This window comes from Meleagris gallopavo, chromosome 25 (assembly GCF_905368555.1).
Source record: "Meleagris gallopavo chromosome 25, MGAL_WU_HG_1.1, whole genome shotgun sequence".
Taxonomy (NCBI): Eukaryota; Metazoa; Chordata; class Aves; order Galliformes; family Phasianidae; genus Meleagris; species Meleagris gallopavo.
The window spans coordinates 2,537,501-2,564,414 of NC_139428.1; the positions used below are offsets into that span (position 1 = coordinate 2,537,501).

Sequence of the window (26,914 nt, forward strand, 5' to 3'; positions counted from 1 at the left end):
AAGGGAAACGTGTCCTCCGTGTTCTAAACGCATCCCAGCTGTGGTAAGGGAAAACAATTAAGTTGAATATATCAGACCACTGAACTGCATGCGAAAATACACGGCGCTGGGCACAGCGGTCAGCAAACCTTACAAGAAGCACCTCAACGATCGCTCGCTGCTGATCAGCGGGTGGAGAAAAAAAAAAAAAAAAAAGATAAAAAAGAAATAGAGCCGAGCAGAATACCGCTCCATTTCCTCACAGCGGCCGCAGAGCTGCTGAAAAGAACGGCTCAGTGAGCGCCTTCGCACCGCATCCCGCCGGCTCGGGGCCGTTAATAACCTCACGGCCCACAGAAGCTCACAGCCGCCTCGCTGCGCTCTGAGCGCTGCTCCCCCCGCCGCACCGAAGGCCCCGCCGCTCCCCCCGCCGCCCGCGGCCTCCTTCCTTTCCCTTCCCTTCCCGCCGCCATTTTCTTCACGGCCGTTCCACAGGAGCCTGCGCAGGGCGGGGGCGGAGGCACGGCGGAGCGCCGAGCAGGGCAGGGCACGACGCGGCGGCGGCGGCCGCGGCCCGCTCGCACCGCGCCGTTCCCCGCCGGGGCCGCGCCCGCCGCTCCGCCGGCCCGCCCAGCCCGCCGAGGCCGGCACTTACGCGGAAGAACCCCGCGTCCATCTTGGCTCCTCCGCCTCCTCCTGGTCGCAGCGCGCTGCCGTCCCGGCGTGCACCGCGCGCCCGCGAGCCCCTCGCACGCTCGGAGGAGGAGAACGCGGTGCGCCTGCGCGCGGCGTGACGCTAAGAGGGACGGAGGGGGCGGAGCCGGGCGCTCCGCAAAGGCTCTTCGGCGCCTCCCGATTGGAGGGCGGATCGGTAGGCGAGCCGGCGATGGCCAATCGCAAAGCGCGGCGTTCCTCCGCGCGATGGCGGCACGGGCGGGGAGTTGACTGTTTATCTTCTCGCGAGATGCGGAAGTTCAGCGGAGTGGCGCGGGGCTCGTGACCTCACGGATAACGGCGCATGCGCGCGGGTGTTGGCGCCTCTTCAGCGCGGCGCTGTGAGAAATTGGGAGGGGGGGAGAGGGAAGCGCTGAGGGGGCGAGAGCGGGACGGGCAGCGTCCGCGTGCAGGACAGGCTTTATTCATGTAAAGACCTGGGTTTTGACGAAGCAGAACGCAAAAACAGCAGAGAAAGAGGAACAGGAGGGCAACGCCACACAAAAATAAACATTGTTTTCTGCAGTCCCCGCTGCGTGATAATATCGGTTATTCCCACCCCCAAAATGAGGTGGAGATCCGGGACAAGTGAAATGTTTGCAGGACGTACGGGCTGCTCAAGCAGCTGTCCTAATATTTAGCTTGGAACGCGCCCTGTGGTCATGTTTCATTAAAAGACTGCAGAGTAATTGAATTTAGACCTGCAGAAAAGTAGCGTTTATTCACGAGGACCCCTGCCAGAGATGCCCTCACATCTTGGAGTTATCAATAGCGTCTCCCTTCTGTCTGTTATCCCTTTATTGCTCGAGAAGTGTCAGCTTTGGTTTGATTTAAGGATACAAACTGATCAGGCAATGGCAGCACTAAGAACAGCAAGGAAGCTGCTGCAGGACAAGGAAAGCTGTGGGTTCTCTGACTGATTACTGACTTTCTTCCCTATAGCTCCCAAAGAGTTTAAATACCCCCCCAGAGTTATTTAATAAGGTCTATACAGACTGGGGCCCTCTAATGGTCGCAGGAGCTTGCAGCCACCACCCCACATACAACAAATCGCACTGAATGCAGGCTGTGCCACTGCAACCATCCCAGAGAGCAATTCCATAGGATTTAAAAGTGGAGATGTCTCTCACAGCTTTGCATAGTTCTGTTTAAAACCGAGTTTAACTCATCTCCTTCCTAATCCTCGCTACCTACCCCATCTTGTGTGGGAATGCTTTTCCATGCATGCTTCAAACAATGAGCCACAGAGCATCCACACAATGCTGCTGTGTGCTCACACCCAGTGGGCTGTGAAACACCCCTGGGAATTTCTTTGGTGCATTACTCTACACCCACAATCATCACACTTGGAAAACATCACCACATTCGGTGACTTTCTATAGCAAAAAATGATAAATCAATCTTCATAATATTTCAAGCAATAGAGAACAAACCCTTTCAGGTTGTAGAAAAGCAGTGCATAATGCCTCGCTTGCTTTATGCTGCCTTCTCATGTTTACTTAAGTTAAAGAACTTCTCAGGTTTCAAGATAGAGAAAGCACTGCAATGTCAGTAACGAACCCAGGGTGATTTTGGCAGGAGAGTGAAAATCCTCAGACATTTGGTTCGTTGGAAAACGAGCAGGTTACCGAGTTATTAGAAAAATCTCAATATATCCTTGATAAAAAGTCATTCTTTTCTGTCTACAACCATACAAACGTGGTATTAGAAACATGACAGATGACTAAAGATAAATATGGTTTTCCTACTTCCCACTCTATCTGCCGTAGAACAAACTACAAACCTGTTCCACATGAACCTTAACAAAGCACAACCTGAGTTGCATGCGGCTTGCGTGTCCAATTTTTCCTTCCATTTATCATCAGTCATTGCAGGATAGAAAAAGCTTAAACTCTGAGTAAGCAAAAGCTCTACAGAATCAGTGTGCGTGGCTTTTCCAAATGAATAGCTTGGCTTCTTTGATCTTCCCACACCCAAAGCTCTGAAGGAGGGCTCCTTGCATTTCGGATGCTTTGTATCTCTTCACTACTCGATTCTCATCACACGGAAAGTGTCCAGATCTTCCAGTTTTCCTCCCAAAGAGAGAAAGCAGGACAAATTATGATACAGAGAACAAAATAAGAGCTGATCACCATTCCAAATGCAGTACCGCTTTTGAGAGCAGTCCCATCTCCACGTGATAAGAACTCCAAAGGGAGGGATGCATTCACAGTTATCTGCTCTGCATGTGGATAGGTATGAAAGTCACTGTGGAATGCTGAGTAACGCTGCTGCTGTTCTGCCCTAAAGGAGGCACTGCTGTTTTGCTGCTTTTGGGCTCCAGCTCCCGCTTCCCTCTCATGTGTCTGTAAATGCAGAAATAAAATATTTATCAGCACTGACATTTGCGGTGCTTTCTCCCACGATAACAATTAGGAAGATTCCCACAGAAACAGGCTGAACTGAACAGCCATTGAGAAGCTAGCATCAAGCAGGACTTCATTCCAAAGATAGAAGAGGGCAGGTGAGTGCTCCTAGAACACGTAACAACTCGGTGCCTTCAGATGGAGAAATCAAGCTCTGCTCTGGCAGCACGATGCTCACAGCAAGCCCTTCCTATGCCAACAGAAGCCCCCTAGAAAGAGCATCCATCAAGCATTCTCTGCCAAGAACCATTCCATTACAGCCTGGCATTCAGGACATCAAGCACATTATGCTCAGATTCTGCCTGAAATTTTCAGCAATAAGAAAGTCTGTGAGACAAGAGCACAGAAGTGATTTTGGCTCATCTGGCTTCTCCTCACTGAAGCACAGGACTCAGCCACATACCTGTTATATGCCTTCAGTATGAGCAGAACCACTGTAAAAATAATAATTACTCCTACTACGATGGCAGCAACTATTGCTCCAGAACCTAGCAGGGAAGGAGAAAGAAAAATAAAGTCTTTTTTAAGAAGTTGTCAACGGTCTGTTTGAAATGTGATAAATTCAAAGGTTAAAAAGCTACAGAGCAACAAACAAAAAACCCCACAATATTTTCCCTTTTAAAATAATTTCTCTTTGTCACTTTTTATTCAGGAACAGTTTGGGATGGGAGCACTTGGAGGCAAGGAAGGAACAGGAGGGGTGAGCTGAAAAAGTGCAGCACCCGTGTGCTATGCAGCAACTAAAGTGCACAGTGGCCCGTTTTTCCACTTCAAGATTCAAGGTATGGTGTTTGTGGTACAGCCAAAAACAAAAAAAACGACCCCACGGCCTGTCTTACTTTGATAGAGACTCAGTTCTTGAGACTTTGTGGTCACATTCACCGAGAGCTGCGTGATGCCGATCAGCGGGGCTGCCGTCGTCATCTTGATTCGGCTGCAGAAGGAAAAAGAGGGATGATTTCATGAAACATCAGCACTGAATTGTGCCACCTAATTGTCATTAATTAGCAGCTGCCTCTTAAAGGTCGGTCACGTTTTCTCAGCGGTGAAGTCAATGGATGTTTTGCTACACCAGTCTGAAGCCGTTTGCTTTACAATATACACAGCGCAGCGTTTGGAGGGTGAGACACAGACACAGCAATGAGTGATGTTACAAAGGTTTTGGATAAGTACACACATCTTCAATGCTTTGGGATTTCAGACTGTCACTCCAGGTTCTGAGGTTTTGGTCCATAAGAGGAGGAGGGATCTGAGTGAGGAGCACTGCATCTCCCTGCCCCGGTCCTGCACACAAAGCAGACTGACGGATCCGTGAATCCTCTCTCCAGTATTCAACAACGTGTCTTCAAAGATAGGGGGAAAAAAAGGACAGGTTTTCTGGTGTCGTTGCTGAGAAGTGATGTAAGGATACGTCTTTGCGGGAATGACAAAGTCGGCAAAGGGAGGCTTTACCCCCATGCAGCAGTAATAACAGATACAACAAAAGGAGGGGTTTGCTGAAGTCTGCTCGGGTTTCACTCTTTGTCGCTGAAGTCCGTGCGGGTTCGCTGCTCTTCCATTCGTTTTATTGAAGTCCGCTCAGGTTCGTCGGGGTTCTCTGGTCCCTTCCCAGTGTCCCAGCCAAGCTTCCAAGGCTGCCACGGTGCCCCTGCAGCACCCCATAATACTCCCTGAGCTCCCACACCGAGCTCAGGGGTTGCTCAGAGGACTTCCAGCGCACCGTGCTGCAAGGCAGGCACACCCCTGTGCTGCACCAGGCGGCTCCCAGGCGGCTGCAGGGCACCGTACGGCGCTCTGAGAGCCTTGCGGTGCCGACACGCGCGGGGACGCACGTGTGAGCGCTGCCCGTACCGACCCGTGCAGCCCGGCGGCACCGCCAGGGTCCGGGACGCTGAGGGAAACGGGGCTTTGCATTGCTGCGCTGCATACAGGTAAGGGAGGCACACACCGAAGCGGTGTTCTTCCCCCATAGCAGTGCCCCGACGTACATTTTCCGGCCCGTTTCGTGTCTTTTCTGCGCAGTCCCCGCCGCTCCCACACCGCCCAACGTACCGGCTGCGCGGTTCTGCCGTCCGTGCGCAGTGCCAGAGCCTCGGCACCACCGCGCCTGCGCGGAGCAGCGCCTGCAGTACCGAATTTTGTTCAATAGACGGCAGCAGGGAGTGCCGCGGCGACAGTGCGCGTGCGCGGCGCTGGGGCGGGCACTTGTCAATCAAAGGAGGTGATGAGCCAATCACGTGCCGCGGCGCGCGCAGGGGCAGTGGGAGAGAAAGCGGTCCTTCACCGGGGATGGCTGGAGCGTTATAACAGGGAAGCGGAGAAGAGGAACTGTGAACAGATGGGGCTGAGGGCTGACTGTCCGTGAGGGGACTGATGGCCCGCACCTCAGTGCTGTGTAGAAATTCCCTCCCCTCCCTTCCGTCTTGTCTTCGGACGCATGCGCTTTACTTTCTGGAGGACTAATCACAATAGAGATTGGCGGACTGGCGGCGCAGAGCGGCTAAAACAAAAAGACTCCGCTTCCGCGTTTTCCCGCATAGCGCAGTACTCCCGGAGGGCTTACAGCCGTAGGGAGAGGCTGCACGGAGCACATCATCAATTCGGTCATTTTTTTACAGATGTTCATGAGAAAGGAAAAATTCTCCAACTCTAGAAAACTGAAGAAGGCAGAAAGGTGCAGCCTGCCCTACATGTAGTGGAGCTTCTGCCCCTCATCCCAATTAAAAGCAGGGGAAGCAGAAGGTCAGCGAAAGAGGAAGGAGCTGCAGGGGCTGTCGTGTGATAACCAGGTCCTACGTGTCCTAGAACTATTGAACGTGCTCTGAGGAACCCTAGGTACAACCCAGAACGCCCCAGAGCCCTCTCACAGCCCCTCAGCATGGTCCAGGTTCTTCGCCGAATTCCCAGTCTGTCCTACTGGACTCCCAGAACCCCTCAGTGTACTTCACTGCATACTAACATGCTTCGAGAGGCCCCAGGGTGACACAAAAAACTTTGCAGTGCATCCCAGACACCCCCCCAGGCCACCCAATAGACTCTAAGACACACTACTGGATTCCCAAAGCTTGTCTATGTCTCTTAGTGCACCCTACAGGCTTCCAAGGATGCCTCTGGAGCACACTACAATACTCCCAGAACTTCTCAGTGCACTCTAGGGTACCTTAGAGGCTTTCCAGTGTACTCTACTTGAGTCTATGTATGCCCCAGTGTGCTCTGGGCCACACCAGACTGCTCCCAGAGCTCCCTGGCTACTGTAGGGCATCCTGAGAACCTCTGGGAGATGCTGCTTCTGTGTTTCCAGACACATACATATTACCTCCCAGAGAACCAAAACCAACAGAGGTTAACAGACTGGCAGCACAAAACAGATGCATTTTGTAAAATGTATTTTACCATTATTTTATAATAAAATTACTTACATACTATAATGGAAAAGTCTTAACAGTAAAACTTTAAGAGGTCATATACCTGGAGCTACATGTCTAAAGGGATGAAGAGGTGAGAATGAGCTGTAGGATTAATTGGCATATCTGCTGTGCCCAAACCTCAGCACTCTGTGCCAAAAGGTTGATGCAATGAGGGCAGCCATCACCCAGCTGCCCCTCCAACTCGCTCTGGCTTTGCTGCACATCTCTCCTGTGCTGGAAGCCCCAGACCTTGGTACCGTACTCCAAATATTTCCTATCCAGACCTTCCTTCTTTTGAAGAACTCCATAGCAAGGAACGTTCCTCCTCGTTGAGCATCTGAATGGGAGCTCTGGCAGTGTCCCTCAGAGGCTGAGAGCCCGCAGCTCTCAGTGACTGTTGCATCACTGCAGCTCTCCCACCTGGGGGAGCTCCCAACTCACAGAGCAGCCACCGTGAGGCTGTGCAGACTGCTGCCTCTTCAGGATTGAAGACACTTGGGTCTGTATTCCATTTAAACCTAACAAAGGAAAAAAAAGAATTCATTTTGAATGAAGCGCAGTGCAACATTGTGCAGTGACTTCAGCCTGGCCTCAGCCCCATATCCGCAGGATTCATCCAGCAGTCTCCAAAGAAAGGTGTCATCACTGACCAGGCTGTGCTCAGAGAAACAATAGGCAACAGCTCATCCCACAGGAGCTCTGCCTTACAAATGAGGCTGCCCAATTACAGACCTTTAATGAAGTTTATAATTCCAACCTGCAAACCCCATTCCCACTGCCCTTTGTGAACAAGCACTGACAAGATCTCACTCCAACCCCCCCTGAAATTCTGGGCAATTACTCACAAGGGACACTGACATGCTCCACTTCAGTTTCTCCACAGTTTCAGCCTTAAGGAAAGCAGACCAATACCCTCCACGGGGTCTCACGAGCTCTCAGACTCTTCCACTAAGCGTGCAGTTCCTGAAAAAGACAACAGAGCCCCAGGTAGGCATCTCCAGTTCAACAGCCATTGTGCACTAAGAATCAATGCCCAAAGAAGCAGCAGAGCACAAACCCTCACCCCATGGCCCTGTTTTGCTGCCACCCCCAGGGCAGCAAAGCAAACATTGATTGTCTTCAAACTGGCCCCGCTCAGAGCAGAGCTGTGCCAGCAGAGAGGCCAAGTCCAGTCTGAATGTTACTTTTCCTCCTTTTTCGACCACAAGATCGGTATTCAGATCTGATGGGAAAGGGATCTGGAGGGACAGAGCTCTGGCAAAGACACGCTCTCACCTTGGGTCTATCAGCAGGCAGGCAGTGAGCTCCAAACAGCAAGAAACCCTGGAACACAATGCAACAACACCCCCAAAATCAGCAACAGGCTTCGGATATCATCAATACTGACACAACCAGTCCCCAAACCACCAGAACCCTCACAGAACGGGGCAACACCCCGGATAGAAGCTGAAAAATATATAGGAGGGGTGAGTGACAGCAACAGGCAGAAGAGGCCGAGCAGTCAAAGACCTTCCTGTTGCTCTTGCATGTTGTTGGAGATCTGTAGCTATGTCAGAGCCACAGCTCTTGGATTAACATGCAGGTGGGTTTGGCCAAGGCCTGTTACAGCTATGAAAGCCATACAGAGCAGCAGACACAACAGAAGCAGAGCAGTCTGCTGGCTTCGGATCTCATTTGATTCCCAGTTCCGAGTCAAGGGATGCTGCACAAAACCTCTCCACCCCTCTATAAGCCATTTGGGTAGAGAGTGCAGCGAGGGGAAGCTGGCAGCTCTGGTAGAACTGAGGAAGAGCTTCAATTGCAGCTGTGAGGACCCCCAGCACCGCTCACCTGCTCAGCACCGCCTCCTGCACCGGGTGACGACAGAAACAGCATCTCACCCCGCTCCTAAGGGAGAAAAGCATTTACAGAACAGCAACATCGTGCTCTGCCCACCCGTAGCACCCCTCCAAACGAAGCACAGGTCTGGTATCATCAATGTCTGAGAGCACTGCAGGCAGAGCCCCAGCCCCAGCCCCTGTATTTTCCCCATTTGTTGCTGGGCAGTTACAGAAAACCAAACTGTGCAGCGACCGTCGAGGAAAACGCGTGGCTCTCGGCTCCTTTTTGACTGCGGCTGCCACAGCGCAGGGCAGGCGCAGCTTCGATAGGGCCGGGCGGGCCTCACAACCACAACCACCACAACCACCACAACCACCCCACCCCACCCCATCCCGGGCAGGCGCTCACCCACGGCGGCCCAGATCCCGCACCACGGAGGGAGCCACGTCATCCCGCCGAGCCCCCGGGGCGCCGACGCGGCAGGGCCTCGCCAGATGGCGGATGGCGGCGGATTGTCCCCGCACAGCACCAACCACAACGGCCCGCCGCCATCGCAAAGAGAGACAGAGGGCGGCCCGCCGTGGGCTTTTATAGGGCGGCAGCGCGCACGCTGATTGGCTGCTGAGGACGGGTGTTCCCGCGGTGCCTTCTGGGTGTTGTAGTTCCGTGCGGTTGGTGCCTATAGCTTATAAGGGGAATTCGGAGCGTGCCTCGATGAGGAAAGTTCATCTAGGGGGGAGCGAGGAGGAGCACTGGATGAAGTAAGAGGCTGTTGGTTGGCCATGATGCTAAAAGGACACTAGGAGGGAGAAGAGACCGTGGAATAGAAGACTGGAGACCTCATAAATCACTACCTGACATAGGTGTGTCTGTGTTAATTATCCTGTGTGTAATTGATGAATGTGTACCTCTGTGGAAGTGTAATGGACTCTGAATCATCTCATCTGAAAAAGGTAATGAGAGCTTTGTCAGAGGGCTGAACTAGCTTTATCAGTTTTTAAACGTGGTCATTGCATCAAATTCATTTCACGCTCAAGTAGATCCCAAGTTAAATCCAGAAATGGGTGTTTTACGAGATGGGGTGGGAGACAGCGAGGTTGGAAGGTAAAAATTCCTCCCCAGCCTCCTTGGAAAAGCTGGGCGTTAGCAAGCCAATAACGAGACAGAGTCAGAATACTTAAAGATCAGACCAAAACTGCTCCAGTGCTCCTACGGCACTCAGAAGAATCCTGCAGCCCATAGCACTCCTTGGCAGCGAGTGGTTTTCAGCCTCTGCAACTCAGGTTGTCATCCGACATCTCCTGCAATCTGAAGGATAACCCAGGTTGGGTCATCGCATTTCAGTCGAATAACATCAGAATGTTGAGGTCACTTTGGTAGCTGTGGGTAAACACTGCATGCTGGAAGGCAGAATGCTTGAGTCTAAGCCACAGATTTTGATGCAACGTTCAAGAATTACATTATCCCAGTGAGCTGTGATATCATCTGTCTTGGATTTCTCGCCTTCAGCACATAAAGATAAAAGCAAAATTCATCTTGCTGCACGGAGTCCTTGTTTTTCATCTTGTGCTACACCAAATGGAAGTGAATGAGGGCTTTTCCTTTAGCTATCCACAAGAAACAAAATCCCACACTCTCTTCAACCTGGATTCCAAAACAAACACCACAAATGCAGGTGACACCACAAATGAGGCTGCTTTGTAGTTCCACATAAAAGTGCCTTCCCTGCTGCAGGTGCTGCAATAGTAGCCAGGAGCTGAAAACGAGCATGGAGATAAATCAGTGACATGCAGACAGAAGCACGGTGAGATTACCAGCTCAGCAGAGCACTGGCTGAGATTCTCACAAACAACCCCAAGAGGATGGCAATTAAAACCCCACATCTACAAAGTTAAGCTAGGGAGGACGCTTCCTTGCCTCACAAAGCCTGGTGCTGCACCTCTCCCACCCACAGTGAGGTACAGAGAACAAGCTGCCTCCTTTTCCATTCAGCCCAGCTGAGTAGGGGAGCAATTTGGTTGTCTCTCCTTCTCTCCCAGGTAATCCCCAGCTTTGATATCACTGTAAGAAATGGATGTGTGCTCCTAGCACCCTGCTATTGTCCTGATCCCCTTCTGTGTGCACACAGCTATCCCAGAAGCTTGGGGATGCCGTGATGATGGATCAGATTAATCATTCCCAACGTTCTTTCTGCCACAGAAGACAGCAAAACAATTTTGCCCAAGGGCTCCTGCCTGTGAAGGGAGCTGCTCTGCAATAACCTTCAGACAGTGTGGCTTCCCTTCATTCCCCACCTCCTGCAAGCACCAGGCTGTGTCAGTCAGCAGTGTGTAACAGAGCTGCTGTGGGTATTAGGGAACGTTAAACAGGACAGCAGTGCTGGGCAGCCTTTCAACAGCAGCACAGATAAACTAAGCTTGTCTTCAACCAGGAGGGCTGTATTATAGAAGCTGAAATCTGGGGGGTGGGGAGGGCAGGCCAAAAAGAGAAAATGAAGGCTGTACAGAGTAGCACTCTTGCAGCACATCAACAGTGATGTGGAACATGGGTTACAGCAGAACATAAAAACCTTCACGTCACCTCTGAAATGCCACTCTACTGAACAAGAGCTTCTCAAGTAGAGTGATACCACTTTTTAGCATTCAGCAGCGCTGAGCAGCTTCACCAAAGGGAAGGAGCTCTCCTCCACCTCCGCGTTGCCCTTGAGATGCTACAGCACACACCAGGAGCATTCATTTCCTTAAACACAGAGCAAATGAAGGTCAGATCACTGTTTACGGTCCACTGCGCTGTCAAAAGCACAGCAGGAGATAAAAGTTCCCAGCTGATGAGAATGCAGAGTCCCATTAGCACACCAGAAATATGTTAAATGCAGTGCAGGTCACCGTTATCCTCATATTCACAGTTATGTCCACCATCGCAGTTGATAAAAATGACCACAGACTGACAAATACATCACAAACAAACAAAGGTGTAGCAGAAGTAGACTTTATGAAAGTATTTAAATTTTGTGGCAAATCTCTGCATCAGTATGGGGAGGGAGGCAGCTTAATGCTGTGCATGAGCAATCAGTCACCAAACTATTTCTTGGACAGACATTTATTACAGGTAGTTTATCTCTCCCTGTTTCTCAAAGAGTTTAAGGCACAAAAGCCTGAAAAGGGCTTATAACATGTACATAAGTGCTATCATTTTTGCTTTCACCTCTAAAGCAACATAATATTCGCTTAAATATATTGCTTGTCCATCCAGCTTACACAACATTCAGTAGAAAACTGCTTTCCAAGTCAGCAACAATTTGCTGCACAATACATTGGTTGGATTGCTCTGACCCGTTTTTGCTGCAAGATCTTCAGTTTCACCATGTTTACTCTGACAGTGGAAGACGCTGTGAAACCTTAACATGATAAAGGGGCCCATCGGGGCCTTCAACAATGAAAAAGGCATCGTACATACAGTAACATTTAAACAAGGTTGCTGGTAGAAGTGTTTTAAACTGCTTGGCTGGTGGGGAATTCTTTCCTCACAGATGGAGAGGCAAGCCAAACATGCTGGAGACCGTCGAGCAGAAGGCATCAGTCTGTAGTAGTTTTCTGCCACTCTTTCCTGCCTTTGCTCTCCAAAATGCTTAGGAACACCACGCTTAGTTCAAGATCACAGCTTAAATTAAGCAGAACATAGGCATTCATCCACATGATTCCTTCCCATACTCGACTTACAGCAACTTCACCCAGTCACTAGGAAGCTTCTGAGACATTTTAGTGGTATTTGACAGTGACTCTTAAAAACCAAACCAAACCAACACATGGACAAGTGTTGGATCAACTGACTAAAGACAGTTAAACGGGCAGCAAAACAGAGAGGGGGGCACGAACCAAAAAGCAATGGGTAATTTCACTTAAAAGACCAACTTCTTTATTGTACGTTGGAGTAGTCTTTCCCCTGTGCCATCCTGTTGCAAGTTTATAAATTACAAGTAGTATTAAGAGTTCACTTCAAGACAAAAGGAATAAAACCGTTGCAGTTCTAACTTCCAGCACGAATAGAAGTTATCCCGATGCTCCCACGGTACTCTGGTGTTGTACAGGGAACACCACACTCCTCCTGTACTTCCAGTAACAGACCTGAGTGGGAAAGGGGCCACCCCTGACTCCTGCAGGATCCATTTGCAGCGTAACAGAGCACACCGGCGGGTTCATCACACAGACAGTGCCTCAGCATCGAGGCTATAACATGGCTGGGATCTCTGACGAGACAGTGTCCAAAGGCTGCCAATGGCAGTCCATCAAGGCATCATAGAGCTCTTCACTCTGCTCCATAAACTGTTTATTCGCTTCATGGACATCCAAGTGAGGTGCTGGATCTAAAGGAGAAAAGGCAAACAAACAGGCTGTGTGTTACGTGGGTTAGGAAAAGCACCCACACCCCACAAACACATCACAACAATGCGGAGGAAGTCCCAGGTCATCCCCACCACTTGCCCAATCACGACCCGACCACTGCAGCCCTGGCAGATCTTTCAGCAACGGGATAAACCTAACAGCAGCCATGCCCTCCTTTCAGTGCCGTCGCCCCAACAGCAGAGCCAACAGAGAGAAGGCATACCTGCACCTCGCAGCCCCGTGTGGCCACTTAAACTGCCAAAGGAGGTGTGCTGGCACCACGGCACGGCGGAGCCGCAGGGGCGCAGGCACACGTTCCATTCTGCTCCCTCTGCTTTGGATGGGGATGGCAGCATCTGCTTCTGCAGCCACAGTCACCAGAGCTCATCTGCTGGAGCCTCAAACATCTCAAAGCATTGCACAGTTAGTAACCGAAGAAGTGCCAGCGACAGCATCAAGCACGAGTACGTCTCCTGTTTTACAGCTGGATGAAGTGTTTGCAAAGCATTCGGGGGCTGCATAGCAACCCAGTGGGATCCACTCTGCTGCTACCAATGCATGGGGAACAGTTTGCAAAATCTGTGCCCATCGTTGTCCCTAACAGCCCAACCACCTAACAGCGTATCAGCTCACAGGAAATTTAATCAACAAGAAAAAAGATACCCCAGAGATATCCTAATTATAGCACAGGAGTTCCACTTTCTGCATGATGAAGAAAGGAGAGCCCTTGTGTAATGCTTTAAAAGCCAGCATGGGCTTTCTCCTTGACATCACTACTTATACCCATGGGTTCTGCACAGCACCCAGCTGCTTCCTGCTTTCATCATGTGTTTTTTTTTTCATTCTTATTTTTAAGAGAGTAAGAAAATACACCATACAGTGCATATGCCATTCAAGACAGAGATTTGGAATTACCAGTATAAAATTAATTTTTTCTTGCAACACTGCTCCTACGTTTATCTATAGCCCCAATATTGTTTAGTGACCCATTTCACCCAATGCTGCTAAAAGTAATACTTTATCAGTACACTCTCTGATATAATTTTATTTTAAAATGATAAACACTGAGCAGTATGCTGGACTTCAAAAAAAACAAGATTCCATGGAAAAAACAGAATGCCTACATTGTTTTTATAGCATACCAGAAAACCAAACAAGCCAAAAGGATGAAATTCTGTATACTATAGAAAACAAAGATATGTGTTTTCAGGGCAAAGGATACGTGAACACTAAACCACAAATGGTCTCAGTGTTAGTGAAGTCAATTAGTTACAGCCCTGATGAGGTTTAGACTGGGAGCAGCAAGTGTAAAATAAAGGTGCAAGCCAGGTGATAGTGAGTAGCAAATGTTATCAGGCTCGGATTTAATCAAAGACAAAGGTGTATTGTACACTGATTTAAAGGCCAGTTTGAGAAAGGCTATCTCCAATCAGGACAAAGGAAATGCATGACTTCAGTAAAGAATTCAAGAAATATACCTTCCAATGCATCCTCACCAACTTCTTCATATGTCTGTAAGGACAGAGAAACCCTTAGGACAGCAGATAAAAATATTAAAAAAAAAAAACAAAAACATCAACTACTGATTACGACTGTCATACAGTGACTTTAAATCTGAGTGATTACAACAGTGTTCCTCACACTCGCCCTCTGATCCCCTCCTGGCAGGCTCCAGGGTGTGGGTTCCACTCTCAACTTAAAACAGAGGCAGCAGTTCTTTAAATGGCACAGTTTGTGACTGTCTTGATCCGTTTTAGCCTCTAAAACAAAGCTTGTGAAGGATCCTAGAAGCCTTCTACCACGACAAATGTATTCAGAGCCCCGTTATGCTCACTTGGTCCAAGCAATAACCCCCTCAAAAGACAACAGTGCAAGCCAGGTGCTGCTGAACAGTTCTGCTTCCTCACTCAGGAGCCATGCTGAGACACCAGAGCTTGCTGGTATCATGCACCCCCCCAGCTCTGCGAGCTCTCCTGTGTTTCTGTGCTGACACTCAGAGCAGGGTGAGTTCTCCACGCTGTCCTACCTGCATTGTGCTCTGCGTGTAGCCATACTGGGGGTAGCTGTAGCTGTAGCTGCCCGTGTTCTGGTCGTAGCCCCACTGTGCATAGTAGCTGTGGTACTGCTGGTAATATTGGTTATAATTATAGCTGTACATCTGACTGTACTCCGTTGGCTTCATGCGGTTACTTAAAAAGATAATGCAGGAATAGGTTACATATAATGCAGAACAGTTATGTAAAACAGAAGAGAAATACTTTAAGGTACAGTATGGTACGTAAACAGACTTTATTTTAACATGCATAATTCAGCCTTTAAAATGCATTCACTATTGAATGAAGTAATCTTTATCATTTACATACATATGCAGAAAGAAATAAGTGGTTTATATTCAAACCTCCTTCCTGTATTCATATTCATCTTCATTTGCAAACACTGCTTTAATTCTTTATGAGTAAATTAGGATCACCTCCTAGCTTTGGAAAGGGAACAGTTTGGGACTACGAGCCTCATCTTAGAATATCCCGAGCCATGATCCATATTTTTGGGTCCCTTTTTCCTTCTGATAAATGAGACAAAGTATTCTGCAGCCCCCAGAGCTGAGATACTGAGTTTTGCTTCTCATTAAGAGTTGAAGATTCAGAGCCCTGCAGAAGAACTGGGGTTTCTTTCAGTGAGAAAGGTCCAAAACCTCTCCCTTCTGCTGCTGCTGCCATAGAAGAGCCTAAACAACAACTGATTGTCCCCATCCTCACTTCACTGGATGACCTCCAATGCAAATAGCTTAAAGAGTGCTTAAGTAAAAAGGACTACGGGTAATTAAAAGTTAACCTTAAACAGTGAGCTAACTGAAATTCTCATTCCTTGCCATAAAGAGACAGCATTTCCAAGAAGCTGGGAATCCCACCTCACTGCTGAGATTTGAAATGAGATGACAAACGTTGCTTGAAAACGAGAACACCTTATGCACAAAGCTACACTAAAGATGCAATCAGTGAGAAGCAGGCAGAGGGAAACATCAGTCTGCTCACCACAGCACATCCCCTTTTCTCTTCCTTATCCCCACCAAGCTTTCTGAGGTCACTAAAAATCCACATGTTATTCAAATAGGGAGCAATAACTATTATTCGTATTACCCTAGTGCTACGAGCCCCAAGTCAGAGCAGGATCTCACTGTATCAGGTTCTGAACAAACACAGAAAAAAAAGTTAATCCCTGCCCCAGAAGTTTTAGATTTAGCAGACACTGTAATAGAATGAACAAAGTAAATTGAGCTTTGCTATCCAGGAGTCAATAAGCAGACTTAGCCTATTTCAATTAAACGCAAAGGAACACATACTTTTTAAATAATCATATTTAAATACTGCGTGTGTGTTTGTGCATTTAATCACTTATATAATTAAAACCAGCGTAAAACGTTTAGTCTTGATCTAACAGCACACATTTTGATGTCCGTGCATTCGGATACTCCAGCTGCTTCACTAGATGTGAGTGTATTCCTCTACTTTGTGACGGAAACATCCAGGATGTGCACCCAAAGCACTATCAGACATCTAACGATCCGTGTGGTTTCACATGCTGCTGCTCTTCCACAGCCATCCGGGTGCTCCTATACTCACACTTTCGGTATAGCCACACTCAAGCGCATCGGTTTGGAGCCCAGCCCCACGGCTCCCTGGCACTCTGTCAGTGCTCTTTTCTGCTCCAGTTCATCTGTGAACTTCACGAAGCCGTAACCTCTGTGGAGATATGGAAGAACTTGTATCAGACAGAAGTAAAGAAAGACTCGCTGCTTTTTTTGTTGTTGTTGTTCGGAGTATTGATGGCGAAATCTAAACTGGCTTTGCAAAGCGCAGTAAATGAAACGCTTCCACTGGGGCTTTTAGTAGAGGTTACACGATTCCCTCTTCCAGCTGCTTTGCTTTCTTTGCAGAGAGCTTAAATGCTCAGATCTCAGCTTCAGCAGCACTTCCAAGGGCTGCAGAGAAGTAAGCCAAGCCTTCTGCCAGCAGATCCCAGGGAACTCAAAGTGAGCTGACACAAGACATGTCAAAATGCACGAACAGACAGCAGCAAAGCCTCAAATCTCTACTGGGAGAACACAGGTAATCTGAACAGATGCAACTCAGCACAGGACTGACAAGACAAAGGCATTGCCACTGCATCTACAGCTGCCCCACATGAAGCACGGTGCTGCTTTTCTGTAGGATCAGCCGAGATGTGCTTTTTAATCAAGTCCTTTTTCCAACAGGGAAACACCAATGGACTCTCTGTCATTGCCAACAACCACCCGATCCCATCAGCATTGTCAACAGTGGGTGAAAACGAGCTCTTAACACCAGGTTGCCAAAACTTGCTCTGACAGCACAGCTTGAGCATCAGCAGCATTCAGACAGCAAGCCCTCAACTGCAGCACTACAGCACAGCGCACGTCAGCCAGCCCAACACCACGCATTCCCTTCCCCCCTCCCTGATCCCCAAAGTCCTTTGCGTGGGCCTTGATGCTGCAGTGAGTCAGAAGCAAAGCAACAGCACCCCAGAAGGCAGTGCCAGGATCCCAGCATGGGATGGGCCGCCTCACGCAGCACAAAGATCAAAGACTTGGGCTGGGAGGGGAAGACGAATCCACCTGGGTGATTGAAGGAGGTGCTTGGCTACCTAGGAAAAGAACGAGCCCTGAGCGAGGGTGTAAGTTTACAGCATTATTATCTATTCTGTGGGAACAATTAAATGCAAAGTAACACACACAATAGTTTTGAAAGTGTCATCACGAAGCACTCGTACTACATCCACAATGGAAGTTATTACAGAGCAGCTGGTGTCCCATAAAATGCAACAGCTTGCACAGCGAGCTATAAATGTAAATCTGAATATTGATTCACGTGTACATCTATGCACACACATATATATACTTCCCATATAAAGAAGCCCAAGTCAAAGCTCAAACTTGCCAATATACAAACTGGATAATTAAGCAAGAGCAAAACTTTACATGGGTACATGTTCTGTTTCAAATTGGTGACCTTAATTCAACTTACCCTCTGTGAAAGCACAGTGGCAAATCAAACCAGTGTAAATCAACACCTCAGTCAGCTGTGGTTGTTCACACACGACAGTGTGTAAGTTTCTAAGCAGCTACAGAGGCTGCAGCAGCCTTCAGGTGGGAACAGAAGTGTGTAAGTGAAAGCAGGAACGCTGCTGGCTCTGAATGAGTGGTGGACAAAGTAGATGGAGGTGTGGGTACAGACAGTTGGCTGCAGCAAGGCAGAGAAGGTGATTCTTCCAACATTTCAGATGCTCAGTTTTTTCGTGTAAGTGGCTAAACCAGATTTTAATACAGGCAAAAGAAAAAAAAAAGAGGAAGAACCACATCCACAACAAAACAGCAAAAAACCACCTCCAAACAGAACAAAAACAACAAAAAACCCTAAGGCAAACAAGCAAACAACAACAAAAAACCCCAAGCACACAAAAAATCCTCCCCAAAAACATTTTGTTGAAGTCAGAATCTCCCTGGCAGACATTCTGCCCTGTCCCAGGAGTTAAAAGATTCCCAGCCTGCACCCATGGCAGAAAGCAGGGAAGCAGGCACAGCACGACAGCATCAGGCTCCAAACTCTTCTCTTGCTTGGACGGCAGGTGCTGGGAAAACCCTTGCAGGCTCAGAGCTTCACTGGGCACATCCACAAACACCAGCATCCATTCTCGTACCACCCTAACACTTGCAGTTGCCTCAGCTTTGAGTAAGTGCCCAAGTCATAAGGAAGCTGGAAGCAACACCCCAGCACTGCTGGGTGAGGCTGCTGTGCTCTCCCAGCAACCAGCAGTCACTGCCCCTTCCCCACATCCCAAGGGAACACAGGGCACCTTTCCCTGAGGTCTGCACTGAGGAGCTGTTCCCAAAGCCCACTTAGTGGCCCAAAGAACATCACCCATCACCTACACTGCAGAGCAGGATAGGAATTGGGGGAGGCCCCAAGGCACACAGGTCTCAGGAGAGGTGGCAGTAAGAGCACACGTACTGAACAGCCTGACAGTGACTGAGCAGCATTGCAAGAGGTTCAGGTTGGAGGTAAGAAGCCTTAGAATCATAACTTTGTGAGTTAAGCAGCATAACTTCTTCATAGAGAGCTATGCAGCACTGGGACAGGCTGCCCAGACAAATTACATCATCTCAGCCTGGGAGATTTTCCAGGCTACACAAATTCATCGCTGACCTGAGCTCATGTTGGCAGCAGCTCTGCTCAGAGCAGGAAGTTGGACATGAAACCTCCAGATATTCCTTCAAACCAACATATCTTAGAGTTGAGAAACCCTTACGTGAGAAAGAGGGAGATCTACAGCCACATTCTACGTCTTGTCACCACATTCTCATAGCTATTGTGTCAGAATATTGTGTTTCATTGAAGCCATGTTCTGTCCTGAAAACAAGGATGCTAGCCAACTGGTCTCTCTCCTAAGAAAATAAAAAAGAATTCATGTTCTCCAATTTAGAAAATGTTTTATGAACATTAAGAACATTTTTGACATCTGTTTTTGATGAGACATTTCCAGTAAAGATGAACAAGGTGGCTCCTAAATCCTTGCTAATGAATCATAGCTGTGTTTGCCCTACCCTATTTGAAACAAAAACCTGCAAAGCTTCCATAGGAATATATATTCAATAGCCCAGGAATATATATTCAACAGCCAACTGCAAAAGCACAGTTCTATCTGAAAGTCCAGTTTTGCCAGATCATTTTTCAGCATTTTCAGAAGTGCAATACTGTACTGCCAAGACACAGAGCACAACATTGACCCCAACACATCCAGGAACGTTACAATTTTAGCAGCTGTGTGTTCTACTAAAATCTAAACTATTCTTCTTTCCTTGTTGCAAATTTCCTATGCTAGAATGTGAAGTTAAAGAAAAGAATGAATAAAAGATGACTTACTTGGATACTCCTGCCTGGTCCAAAACAACTTTTCCACCTCTACATGATGGATAAACTTTAACAAAAAACTCATACAACATGCCATCATCCACGTCAGCAGTCAGGTCTCCCACAAAAAGTGAATATTCTGGACTAAAGAAATCAAAAGAAAACTTCTTAGGCACAAATACACACATGCCCACAAAACATGTGATGAGCCCAAAAATTTGACCTCAGAGAAAACTGACACTAAAGGACCATTTTTATCAGCAATGCTTTTTTCAATTAGTTAAGCAGCACAATGAGTTTACATTATTCTGCTCTGTATTTAAAGATAATTTCATTTTTTACTTCTCAGACAGACTGAACTGGGCACTGAACATGAATTTCTAACGTGTCAAGAAAGCATCGCTGTCTCATTTATAGGTTTGCCATTTCCTGAATACTGATCTTAAATTGTAATACATGAATTAGGCACTTTGATGCTAAAAAGTTCAAATATTTAAGAAGACACTCCTGACAAACCTGCTGTGCCACACAGAAGGTAAAGCATGAAACTGACAGGTGGTCTAAGTTATCCTCCCTCTGCTAGGCAAGCTGCTGGAGTCAGCAAGGCTGTGTTATCCATCTGCAGTTGTGACTATTTCCAGAGCAAACAGAACTGCAAGAATGATACAAGACGTAAATCTCATTCTTGGCCCCATCTCTCATGCCCTGATTCTAATCTGAAGTTGTTTTTCTTCTTCTTCTTTTTTTTTTAAATATTAATAATTACCTAAACTAAAAATATAATTGCTGAGATATGACTAACACAACCCTCCCAAATTGCAGGACTGTGGTACACACCTACCTGAACACACGGTGTTGTTATTTCTCCAACTGTGTAAGCATTTCTGGGCAGGCATTATGACAGCTATTCAAACTGCCCAACTCCAGCAACTCCACACAGCTGCTGTGCCTCCTCTTGGGCCTTTCACTGCCCATGGAGAGGGATGGGCTCCTCCTGAAGGCAATTCAGAGCTTTTCTCCCTCCCTTTGCTGACTGCTGTGCTACCACAGCCAGTTGAGCCAGGTGCTGTGAAACCACTGCACCTATCTTCGGGTGCCAAACATACCCATGGCATAATGCAGTGTTATGATGGGATGTATCCTCAGACAAAGTCCTAACACGCTGCAGCACACCAAATATTTACAGCGTGTTCCAAGCCAGTTTAATGCAATCCATGTTTCTAATTGTGGGATTTAGCTGGCTGGCACCGCTAAGCAAAATGGCAGAAGGCTGAGTTGTAGGCATCTCATGAATTCTCTCCTGTCCAAATTTGCTAGCTGTACATCTTGTCCAGCACTAATGAACTTGTGGGTTTACGTATTTTGAATACTCTTTGCAAGGCAATTGATAAAGAGACATCAAACAGGCAAAACTAATATTTGAATGTTGGGTGTTTACCTGTTATCGGGCTGTTTTCCATACGTTGCATAATTCAATTTAAATCTCTTTGCCTGAAAAAAGGCAAAAATGAATCCATACATTCAAATGCTCCCATGTAAATCCATACAATTAGGAAAAATGCAATTAGCTTACTGTAGGTATCTATTTTTTTTTTAATACTGCAGACCTTCAGAGCTGTCAGGCCATTCAGTTCAGGTATCTAGGACAACATTTTTATTTCATTTCAGCACAGCTACAATAATGAAAAGCAGCAAAGGCCCTGCACCAAGGGGTTTGCTCTGCCTTTATTTCAACACTTCACAAAACCAGTGAAAGATGGGCTAACCTCACCCAGTGCAAAACTGTCTCTTTAGGGAAGGCAGGAGGTTCTAACAGCAAGTATTACATGGCTTCTGATGTCAAGGTCTTACAGTGAAACGACAGCACACACAGTTGGGTGTTTGATGTTTGTCATTTACCAGAATACTGACAAAGCAAAACCTGCCACTCTGGGAAATGGAACCAATCCCTGATTCTGGAAGCACGGCTACTTCGCTCTGCATGAAGCGCTCAGTTATTTGGGTGGGGAGGAGCTTTTTCTGAAAGATGTCCCCTCTCTTTTTTACACAAGTTTCCCAGGAACACACATTTGTGCCATTGGAACGCCTCACCCACATCCTACCAGAGTTCAGCCTTGTGTGCAGCTCACGTGCAGCTCTGACCAGGACCTAAGCAGCCTGAAAACCCCATGGGTCTCAATCCCAAAGGACCCCTACACGATGTTCAGCACAATGACTCACTGCACGGTGCAGCACTGACTGCTAACTCCTTACAAAACAGTTCCTTCCAAAACAAGTCTGACAGAGGAAGAAGAAGGGGTTGCATTCCTTGAAAAGAACACTGGTTTCAGAACTCACCCAGACAGTGGAAGAACTAAGCTGGATTCCCTTGCTAGCACGAAGACATAAATGGCTTCAAACCAATCTTTGTCTCCCAGCAGACTTCCAAAGCACACATCTCCCTGCACTACGCAGTGGCACAGCATCAAAGAATTCGATTTGGACAAAGAACACAAGCCTGCAGTTAGTCCAACACCTAGAGACCAGAACATTTGTTTGACACAGCGGAGCCTGGTGTGCTCCCATGCCTTGTATGATGTATTTTCTTCCCTCAAAAACAGCATAAATAATTAAAGGGAAATAGAGCAAAGACTTAACTCCAGGCTACAATCATGCTCCTTGCATGCCTGTGTTCTCTGGTGTACAGTGGTACTCAGCTGTGTCCGTGGACCATTTACAAGCTTAAGTCTCCTAACACAAAATTGAGATCTCACTTTGAAGCACTTTTATCTTTTTGTGGGATCTAGTTCTTCACTGCAATACTTTGGGCTTAAAATCACTGAAAAAGTGAGAGTACCTGCACACATACAGGAGCTGGGGACACTAACTCTGTAAAAGAGACACTATAAGAACACCAGGGCTCTCTGACAGTCCTCTGACTGATTCAGTATGCAAAAATAAACACAAGAGTGAGCCACATTCTGTTTTCTGCAAAGCAGAAACTACATAAATGCAAGAGAGGAGCTGAACCACTGCCTGCTGAGTGCACTGAGTTGGGCTGCCCACGCTGGGTCTCTGCCTGACACCCACATTCTCCCCATGTATTACATAAGTTGTCCCCCTAAACAACATCATATTTTGAATTAAACTGTGGATAAAGGCCAGTACTCCCAAAACCAAACTTCAGCTATTACCTTCTTGCAGAAGCTACTCTCCTTCTCTCTTAATGACTACAGAAGGCACCTAGGAAGACTGGCTTCTCTTAGTCACGGCCTCTTATTTGCAGAATAGGAGCAGGTTAAATGGGACAGAAGACCTCCAGACATCTTATCTACCCCTTTCAATGAGGAATGTCAACCTCTTAGGAAGGCTGACCAACTCAGGGGACTAACTGCACTGAAACAGGCATCAGTACACCTTCATTATCACACTGTAACAGAAGTGATTCCAGAGTTTCTTTACGAACCAGCCATCCTAGCTACTGCAGCCAAACTCTGCGGATACAAGGAACAGCTGTGTCAGCCATCCCACTTTAACATACCTCACATTCAAGTCAACACCCTAAAATTAGCTTCTGTGGCTATTCCTTCTCTTCTTCCCATCCACCCAGCTTTGGGGTACCTGCTGTGTGTCGCAGTTCTACAAGGGACCAGTTCTTTCTGCATTGTAAGTGGGTCTGAATAACTTTTGTTTACTAGGGGCTAAGAATAATGCAGTGTTTAAAGTAACTTTTGCAAATCAAAGTTACTGAAAATTAAGCTTAAACTTGAAAGCTCACCTTGTGTACATATCACAACATACAAATTGTAACAAATTTATATGAAACTACAAATGCAAAGAGACAGAAGGACTGTGGCATGTATATTCAACCTATTTTTTCCTTGTCCTCTAGTTTCTCATTGCTCCAACTTTGGTAATAGCAGAGAAGCTCAGAAATAGAAAGCCACATCACAGCATTTCTGTACCTGGGCATCATCCAGACACTCACATAAAAATTAACATTTTCCAATGCTTTTCTTAACAGCATTATGGTCATTAAATCTAAAGAAAAGAAAACCCCCAGTTTGCTACTTAATTTCTTTATCATCATTACTCAAAACACAAATTCTTCTCTACTTCTCTCCCACGGTTTTGCTTTTCTACTGGCTGATGTGATTTACTCACCGGTGTAGCACCAGGAAGAGGTTTTCCATTGATTTTATGTAAACACTTCTCTGCAGTAGCCAGATCTGCAAATTCTACAAAGCAATAGCCTGCAGGAATTCTGAACACAGACAGAGGACAGGAGAGAAAAAAGATTTCAGACTGAAAACGTTTGAGGAAGAAATATTATATTTTCAGATAACTGGTAGTAAATGTGCTCCAGTAGCAATACATGGAGGGATTTCTTTGTCAAAGCATAAATGTTAGCTACCAAACAGAACCTGGTGCAGTAACACTGGATCTTCACCGAACTGATAGCTCCTACTTACCAGTAAGTCATGTCAACATAAGAACACAGAAAATAGTTTTGCTCCCAATTATTCCACTCCCTCCTTTCACTGCTCATAAATATTCCCACCCAAGTTTGAGCGACTGAAAAAATGAAATGACAACGCTTAGAAGAACACAAAAATCTTCATCTTGCTTACAGTCACTGATTGCACACGCACTCCAAAGGTCCTCATAGGGCCCTTCCTAAGTTAGGCCTCCCACCTCTGCTACCATCACGTAGCTGTGCTGTTACAACAATTAACAGGCTTGTCACTGGAGCCCTCTGCCCTGAATGTGAATCCCCAGATGGACTGCATGCCACGTTTGTGCTGCTCTGAAGGAGTGCTGGAGCACTGCAGGATGGTTCACTGATAGCAAGGTCAAAGAATCAGCAACTGCTCTCTCCATTGCTGTCATCAATACGCCCGTACTGTTGGCAGCAATGGTGAAAAGCTGAAAGGGAAAATCGCTCTAATATGGACAAACCCACCGTGATGCCATGTAAACTGCACACAGTTCAACCCAAGCACAGCGATGCAGCAGTAGAATTAATTGAGAACAAGTATGAACAGTTACCCTGTCAACCTGTTTCGAATGATTTTTACACTCAGTACAAGCTCTCCCATGGTGGCAAAGGCTCTTGAAACAAAGTTTTCATCCATGTACGGCTCCAGCTACAAAAGCAAAAAAATCAGTTAGGTCAGAGCATCCACAACAAGGAGCATATTTGCGTCAATGTCCCCCTGAGCAGTTAAAACATTATTGAGAAGTATTTTACCCTTACGCTTCAAAAAGAAGGCTCATTTAAGAGGGTCGATGCCACTCAAAATCAGCAGGCATGCATGAACCAGGCTCAACAGTCTGCAAAGGGGAACCCAAGAGACAGCATGAATTTCAGAGAACAGAGAGCTTCCACAGAAGGACAAAAGCCACGCAGAGACATACAGCGACAAACTGAGCACTCGCTATGCAGGAACAGGGGGGAAGGTGGTGGTAAGCAATAACAGCACGTGGGTGCAGCACAGCCCCAGGTGGATGGATGGATGTTGTGCATCAGCCTCCATCAAGCTGGGGTAGGGGGCTGCAGAGCCGTGACAACCTCATACAACCATGGAGTTACACGGGGCAGCACTGGGATGGGAGACCTCCAACCACGTCCTGCAGCGAGGTGTGCTGGCTGTGCTGCAGTGTGCACAGTGTGTGAGAAACAGCTGTGTGTGTGTTGGGGTGCACGAGAAGTGCTGTGTGCACGAAGGCACTGGAGAGCGGGTGCCAGCGTGGTGTAGCGGCTGAAAAGGATGAAATGGTGCTGCAGTTTGGCCTGAATACGTGGTGAAGGTGGTGAGAAGACAGCCGTGTAGTCCCTCTTATCCTGTAGTGATCACCCTGCTGCTTTCTCATTGGGAACCAGGTGTTTCCTTCGCTTGTGTGTGTGACAGAGCACACAGGCTTGTGTATCTGAGTGTGTCTGGCAACAGGCAACCACGCACACTGCACTATGTGTGCAAAAGGAGGCAGGGGAGTGCCAAGCAGAAAGAGGCAGCCCTGCACAGGGGGTGATCCTGTGGTACGTGTGGCCATGAGAGACAGATTCATAGAAGCAACAGGCGACGGTTGCTGGGACAAAAGAGCAACGATCCCCTGAGAGAGGTAAAGTCCTCGCAGTGGAGAGACTGCATTTAACCCTCCGTGTGGGTGAGTGCAGAGGCACTGAGTGGCAGCCCGAGTGCCTCAGTGCGTGACCTGAGCACACAGCTTGCCGTGTAAGAGCCCAGGAGAGCCTGGGAGTGCAAGTGTGAGCAGCGAATGCAGGCGTGTAAACGGCACAGGTGTGTCTGTGAGCACAGCCGTACGGGTCTGCGAGTGTGACAGCCCACACAGCCCGCGGGGATGGGCTCAGCTGTGTGCGTGTGGCAGTCAGCGTGCAACGGTGCGAGCGTGCAAGAGTCACGTGACAGTGCGCGCGTGCAAATGCTCACGTGACAGTCAGTGTGAGAGTGTGAGCGCCGGCGGATCAGCGCGCGTGTCGGTGTCACTCACAGCACGAGCGTCTCTCGGCTGTTCGGAGCCGTCGGTCACCCCGCAGCGCCCTCAGCCTCCCGGCGCCGGATCCCCCCGCAGCGCCCTCAGCCCCGGCGGTGCCCTCAGCCCACACCGCCCCGCTGTCCGTCTCACAACACCCCGCGCGGGTCCCGGCCGGACACTCACGTCCCCCATCCATAGGCTGGCGGCCATACTGCTTTCGCAGAACCGAAGAGGATTCAGCGGGGCCGCGGTTTCGTCTCCCGGCTCGGCTCGGAGCCGATTGACGCCGGGCGCGCGGCCCGCTCCCGCCGCCCCGCTGCCCCCGCCGCCTCCTCCGCGGCGCCCGTCGGGCGGAGAGAGCGGCGCCCCCGCCGCCACGGGAGCACGGGGCGGAGACAGCGCCCCCTGCCGGCAGGAGGAGCGAGGGCGGGCTGAGGGATGGGGAGGGGGGAGCCGGGGCTCTGTGTGGGGACTTGGGGCTTTTCGAGGGAGGGAGATTGCGGCTGCGGGGGGAGGAGGGGAGCTTTGGGAGGAGGGCCTGGAGCTCCAGGGGGAGCGAGAGGAGGTGTAGAGGCACTGTGAGGAGGGTTTAAGCTGACAGTCGGTGTTTTTGGGGCTCTGTGAGGACGCATTGGGTTGCAAGAGGTGTTTTTGGGGCTCTGTGAGGAAGATTTGGGATGCCAGGAGGTGTTTTTGAGGCTCTGTGAGGACGCATTGGGTTGCAGGAGGTGTTTTTGAGGCTCTGTGAGGACGCATTGGGCTGCAGGAGGTGTTTTTGGGCTCTGTGAGGAGAGTTTGGGGCTCCA

The 26,914-nt window shown here is 48.3% G+C and overlaps 3 protein-coding genes, 1 long non-coding RNA gene and 4 other non-coding genes across 14 annotated transcripts in view; all 8 read right to left on the bottom strand.

Annotated features, from left to right (window-relative positions):
- The window catches only part of SRRM1 (serine and arginine repetitive matrix 1), a 16,943-nt gene extending 16,153 nt beyond the window's left edge, over nucleotides 1-790 (bottom strand). For both annotated transcript variants that reach the window (XM_085209015.1, XM_085209014.1), the window contains exon 1: nucleotides 635-790. In XM_085209015.1, the coding sequence (XP_085065141.1) occupies nucleotides 635-655 (21 nt within the window). In that variant the 5' untranslated portion in view covers nucleotides 656-790. The remainder of the gene's footprint in view (nucleotides 1-634) is intronic.
- Nucleotides 791-1,382: 592 nt separating this feature from the next.
- NCMAP (non-compact myelin associated protein) lies at nucleotides 1,383-5,261 on the bottom strand. 3 transcript variants are annotated; one of them, XM_085209019.1, is made up of 4 exons: nucleotides 5,151-5,261; nucleotides 3,938-4,032; nucleotides 3,502-3,586; nucleotides 1,383-3,038 (listed from the first exon to the last, which is right to left on the bottom strand). In XM_085209019.1, the coding sequence occupies exons 2-4, from the start codon at nucleotides 4,020-4,022 to the stop codon at nucleotides 2,906-2,908; spliced, it is 303 nt and encodes a 100-aa protein (XP_085065145.1). In that variant the 5' UTR covers nucleotides 4,023-4,032; nucleotides 5,151-5,261; the 3' UTR covers nucleotides 1,383-2,905. The 3 variants fall into 3 exon arrangements, with proteins under 3 accessions (XP_085065145.1, XP_010721705.1, XP_085065144.1); XM_010723403.4 differs by having other exon boundaries at nucleotides 5,087-5,233; XM_085209018.1 differs by lacking the exon at nucleotides 5,151-5,261 and adding an exon at nucleotides 4,276-5,079.
- Nucleotides 5,262-6,467: 1,206 nt separating this feature from the next.
- Nucleotides 6,468-8,906, bottom strand: LOC116217435 (uncharacterized). The gene is made up of 5 exons (XR_004161977.2): nucleotides 8,735-8,906; nucleotides 8,336-8,392; nucleotides 7,781-7,828; nucleotides 7,351-7,468; nucleotides 6,468-7,023 (listed from the first exon to the last, which is right to left on the bottom strand). It is a non-coding gene; the product is annotated as an uncharacterized LOC116217435 (long non-coding RNA).
- Nucleotides 7,089-7,159, bottom strand: LOC116217444 (small nucleolar RNA SNORD99). The gene has a single exon (XR_004161990.1). It is a non-coding gene; the product is annotated as a small nucleolar RNA SNORD99 (small nucleolar RNA).
- LOC116217438 (small nucleolar RNA SNORA61) lies at nucleotides 7,617-7,752 on the bottom strand. The gene has a single exon (XR_004161984.2). It is a non-coding gene; the product is annotated as a small nucleolar RNA SNORA61 (small nucleolar RNA).
- Nucleotides 7,959-8,087, bottom strand: LOC116217448 (small nucleolar RNA SNORA44). Its single transcript, XR_004161994.1, has one exon. It is a non-coding gene; the product is annotated as a small nucleolar RNA SNORA44 (small nucleolar RNA).
- LOC116217447 (small nucleolar RNA SNORA16B/SNORA16A family) lies at nucleotides 8,521-8,663 on the bottom strand. The gene has a single exon (XR_004161993.1). It is a non-coding gene; the product is annotated as a small nucleolar RNA SNORA16B/SNORA16A family (small nucleolar RNA).
- Nucleotides 8,907-11,300: 2,394 nt separating the features above from the next.
- Nucleotides 11,301-26,503, bottom strand: TRNAU1AP (tRNA selenocysteine 1 associated protein 1). Of its 4 annotated transcripts, none has more exons than XM_085208720.1 (10): nucleotides 26,292-26,500; nucleotides 24,868-24,944; nucleotides 24,660-24,757; nucleotides 23,775-23,874; nucleotides 21,070-21,122; nucleotides 19,644-19,775; nucleotides 16,329-16,448; nucleotides 14,735-14,897; nucleotides 14,187-14,220; nucleotides 11,301-12,689 (listed from the first exon to the last, which is right to left on the bottom strand). In XM_085208720.1, exons 3-10 carry the CDS (start codon nucleotides 24,743-24,745, stop codon nucleotides 12,553-12,555), a joined length of 825 nt encoding a protein of 274 aa, XP_085064846.1. In that variant the 5' UTR covers nucleotides 24,746-24,757; nucleotides 24,868-24,944; nucleotides 26,292-26,500; the 3' UTR covers nucleotides 11,301-12,552. The 4 variants fall into 4 exon arrangements, 3 of the variants coding, with proteins under 3 accessions (XP_085064846.1, XP_085064845.1, XP_085064844.1); XM_085208719.1 differs by having other exon boundaries at nucleotides 24,862-24,944; XR_014879611.1 differs by lacking the exon at nucleotides 24,868-24,944 and adding an exon at nucleotides 12,932-13,115 and having other exon boundaries at nucleotides 12,550-12,689; nucleotides 26,292-26,503.
- Between the last annotated feature and the right edge of the window lie 411 nt (nucleotides 26,504-26,914).

Coding starts and splice junctions, on each gene's coding strand:
- TRNAU1AP (XM_085208718.1), bottom strand. CDS start 26,318: ATGGCCGCCAGCCTATGGATGGGGGAC. Junction 16,449..19,643: donor GACCAGGCAGGAGTATCCAA/GTAAGTCATCTT, acceptor ATATCTCCACAG/AGGTTACGGCTTCGTGAAGT. Junction 14,898..16,328: donor AGTGTGGCTATACCGAAAGT/GTGAGTATAGGA, acceptor TATCTTTTTAAG/TAACCGCATGAAGCCAACGG.
- NCMAP (XM_085209019.1), bottom strand. CDS start 4,022: ATGACGACGGCAGCCCCGCTGATCGGCATCACGCAGCTCTCGGTGAAT. Junction 3,587..3,937: donor AGAACTGAGTCTCTATCAAA/GTAAGACAGGCC, acceptor CTTCCCTGCTAG/GTTCTGGAGCAATAGTTGCT. Junction 3,039..3,501: donor ATACTGAAGGCATATAACAG/GTATGTGGCTGA, acceptor CTGCATTTACAG/ACACATGAGAGGGAAGCGGG.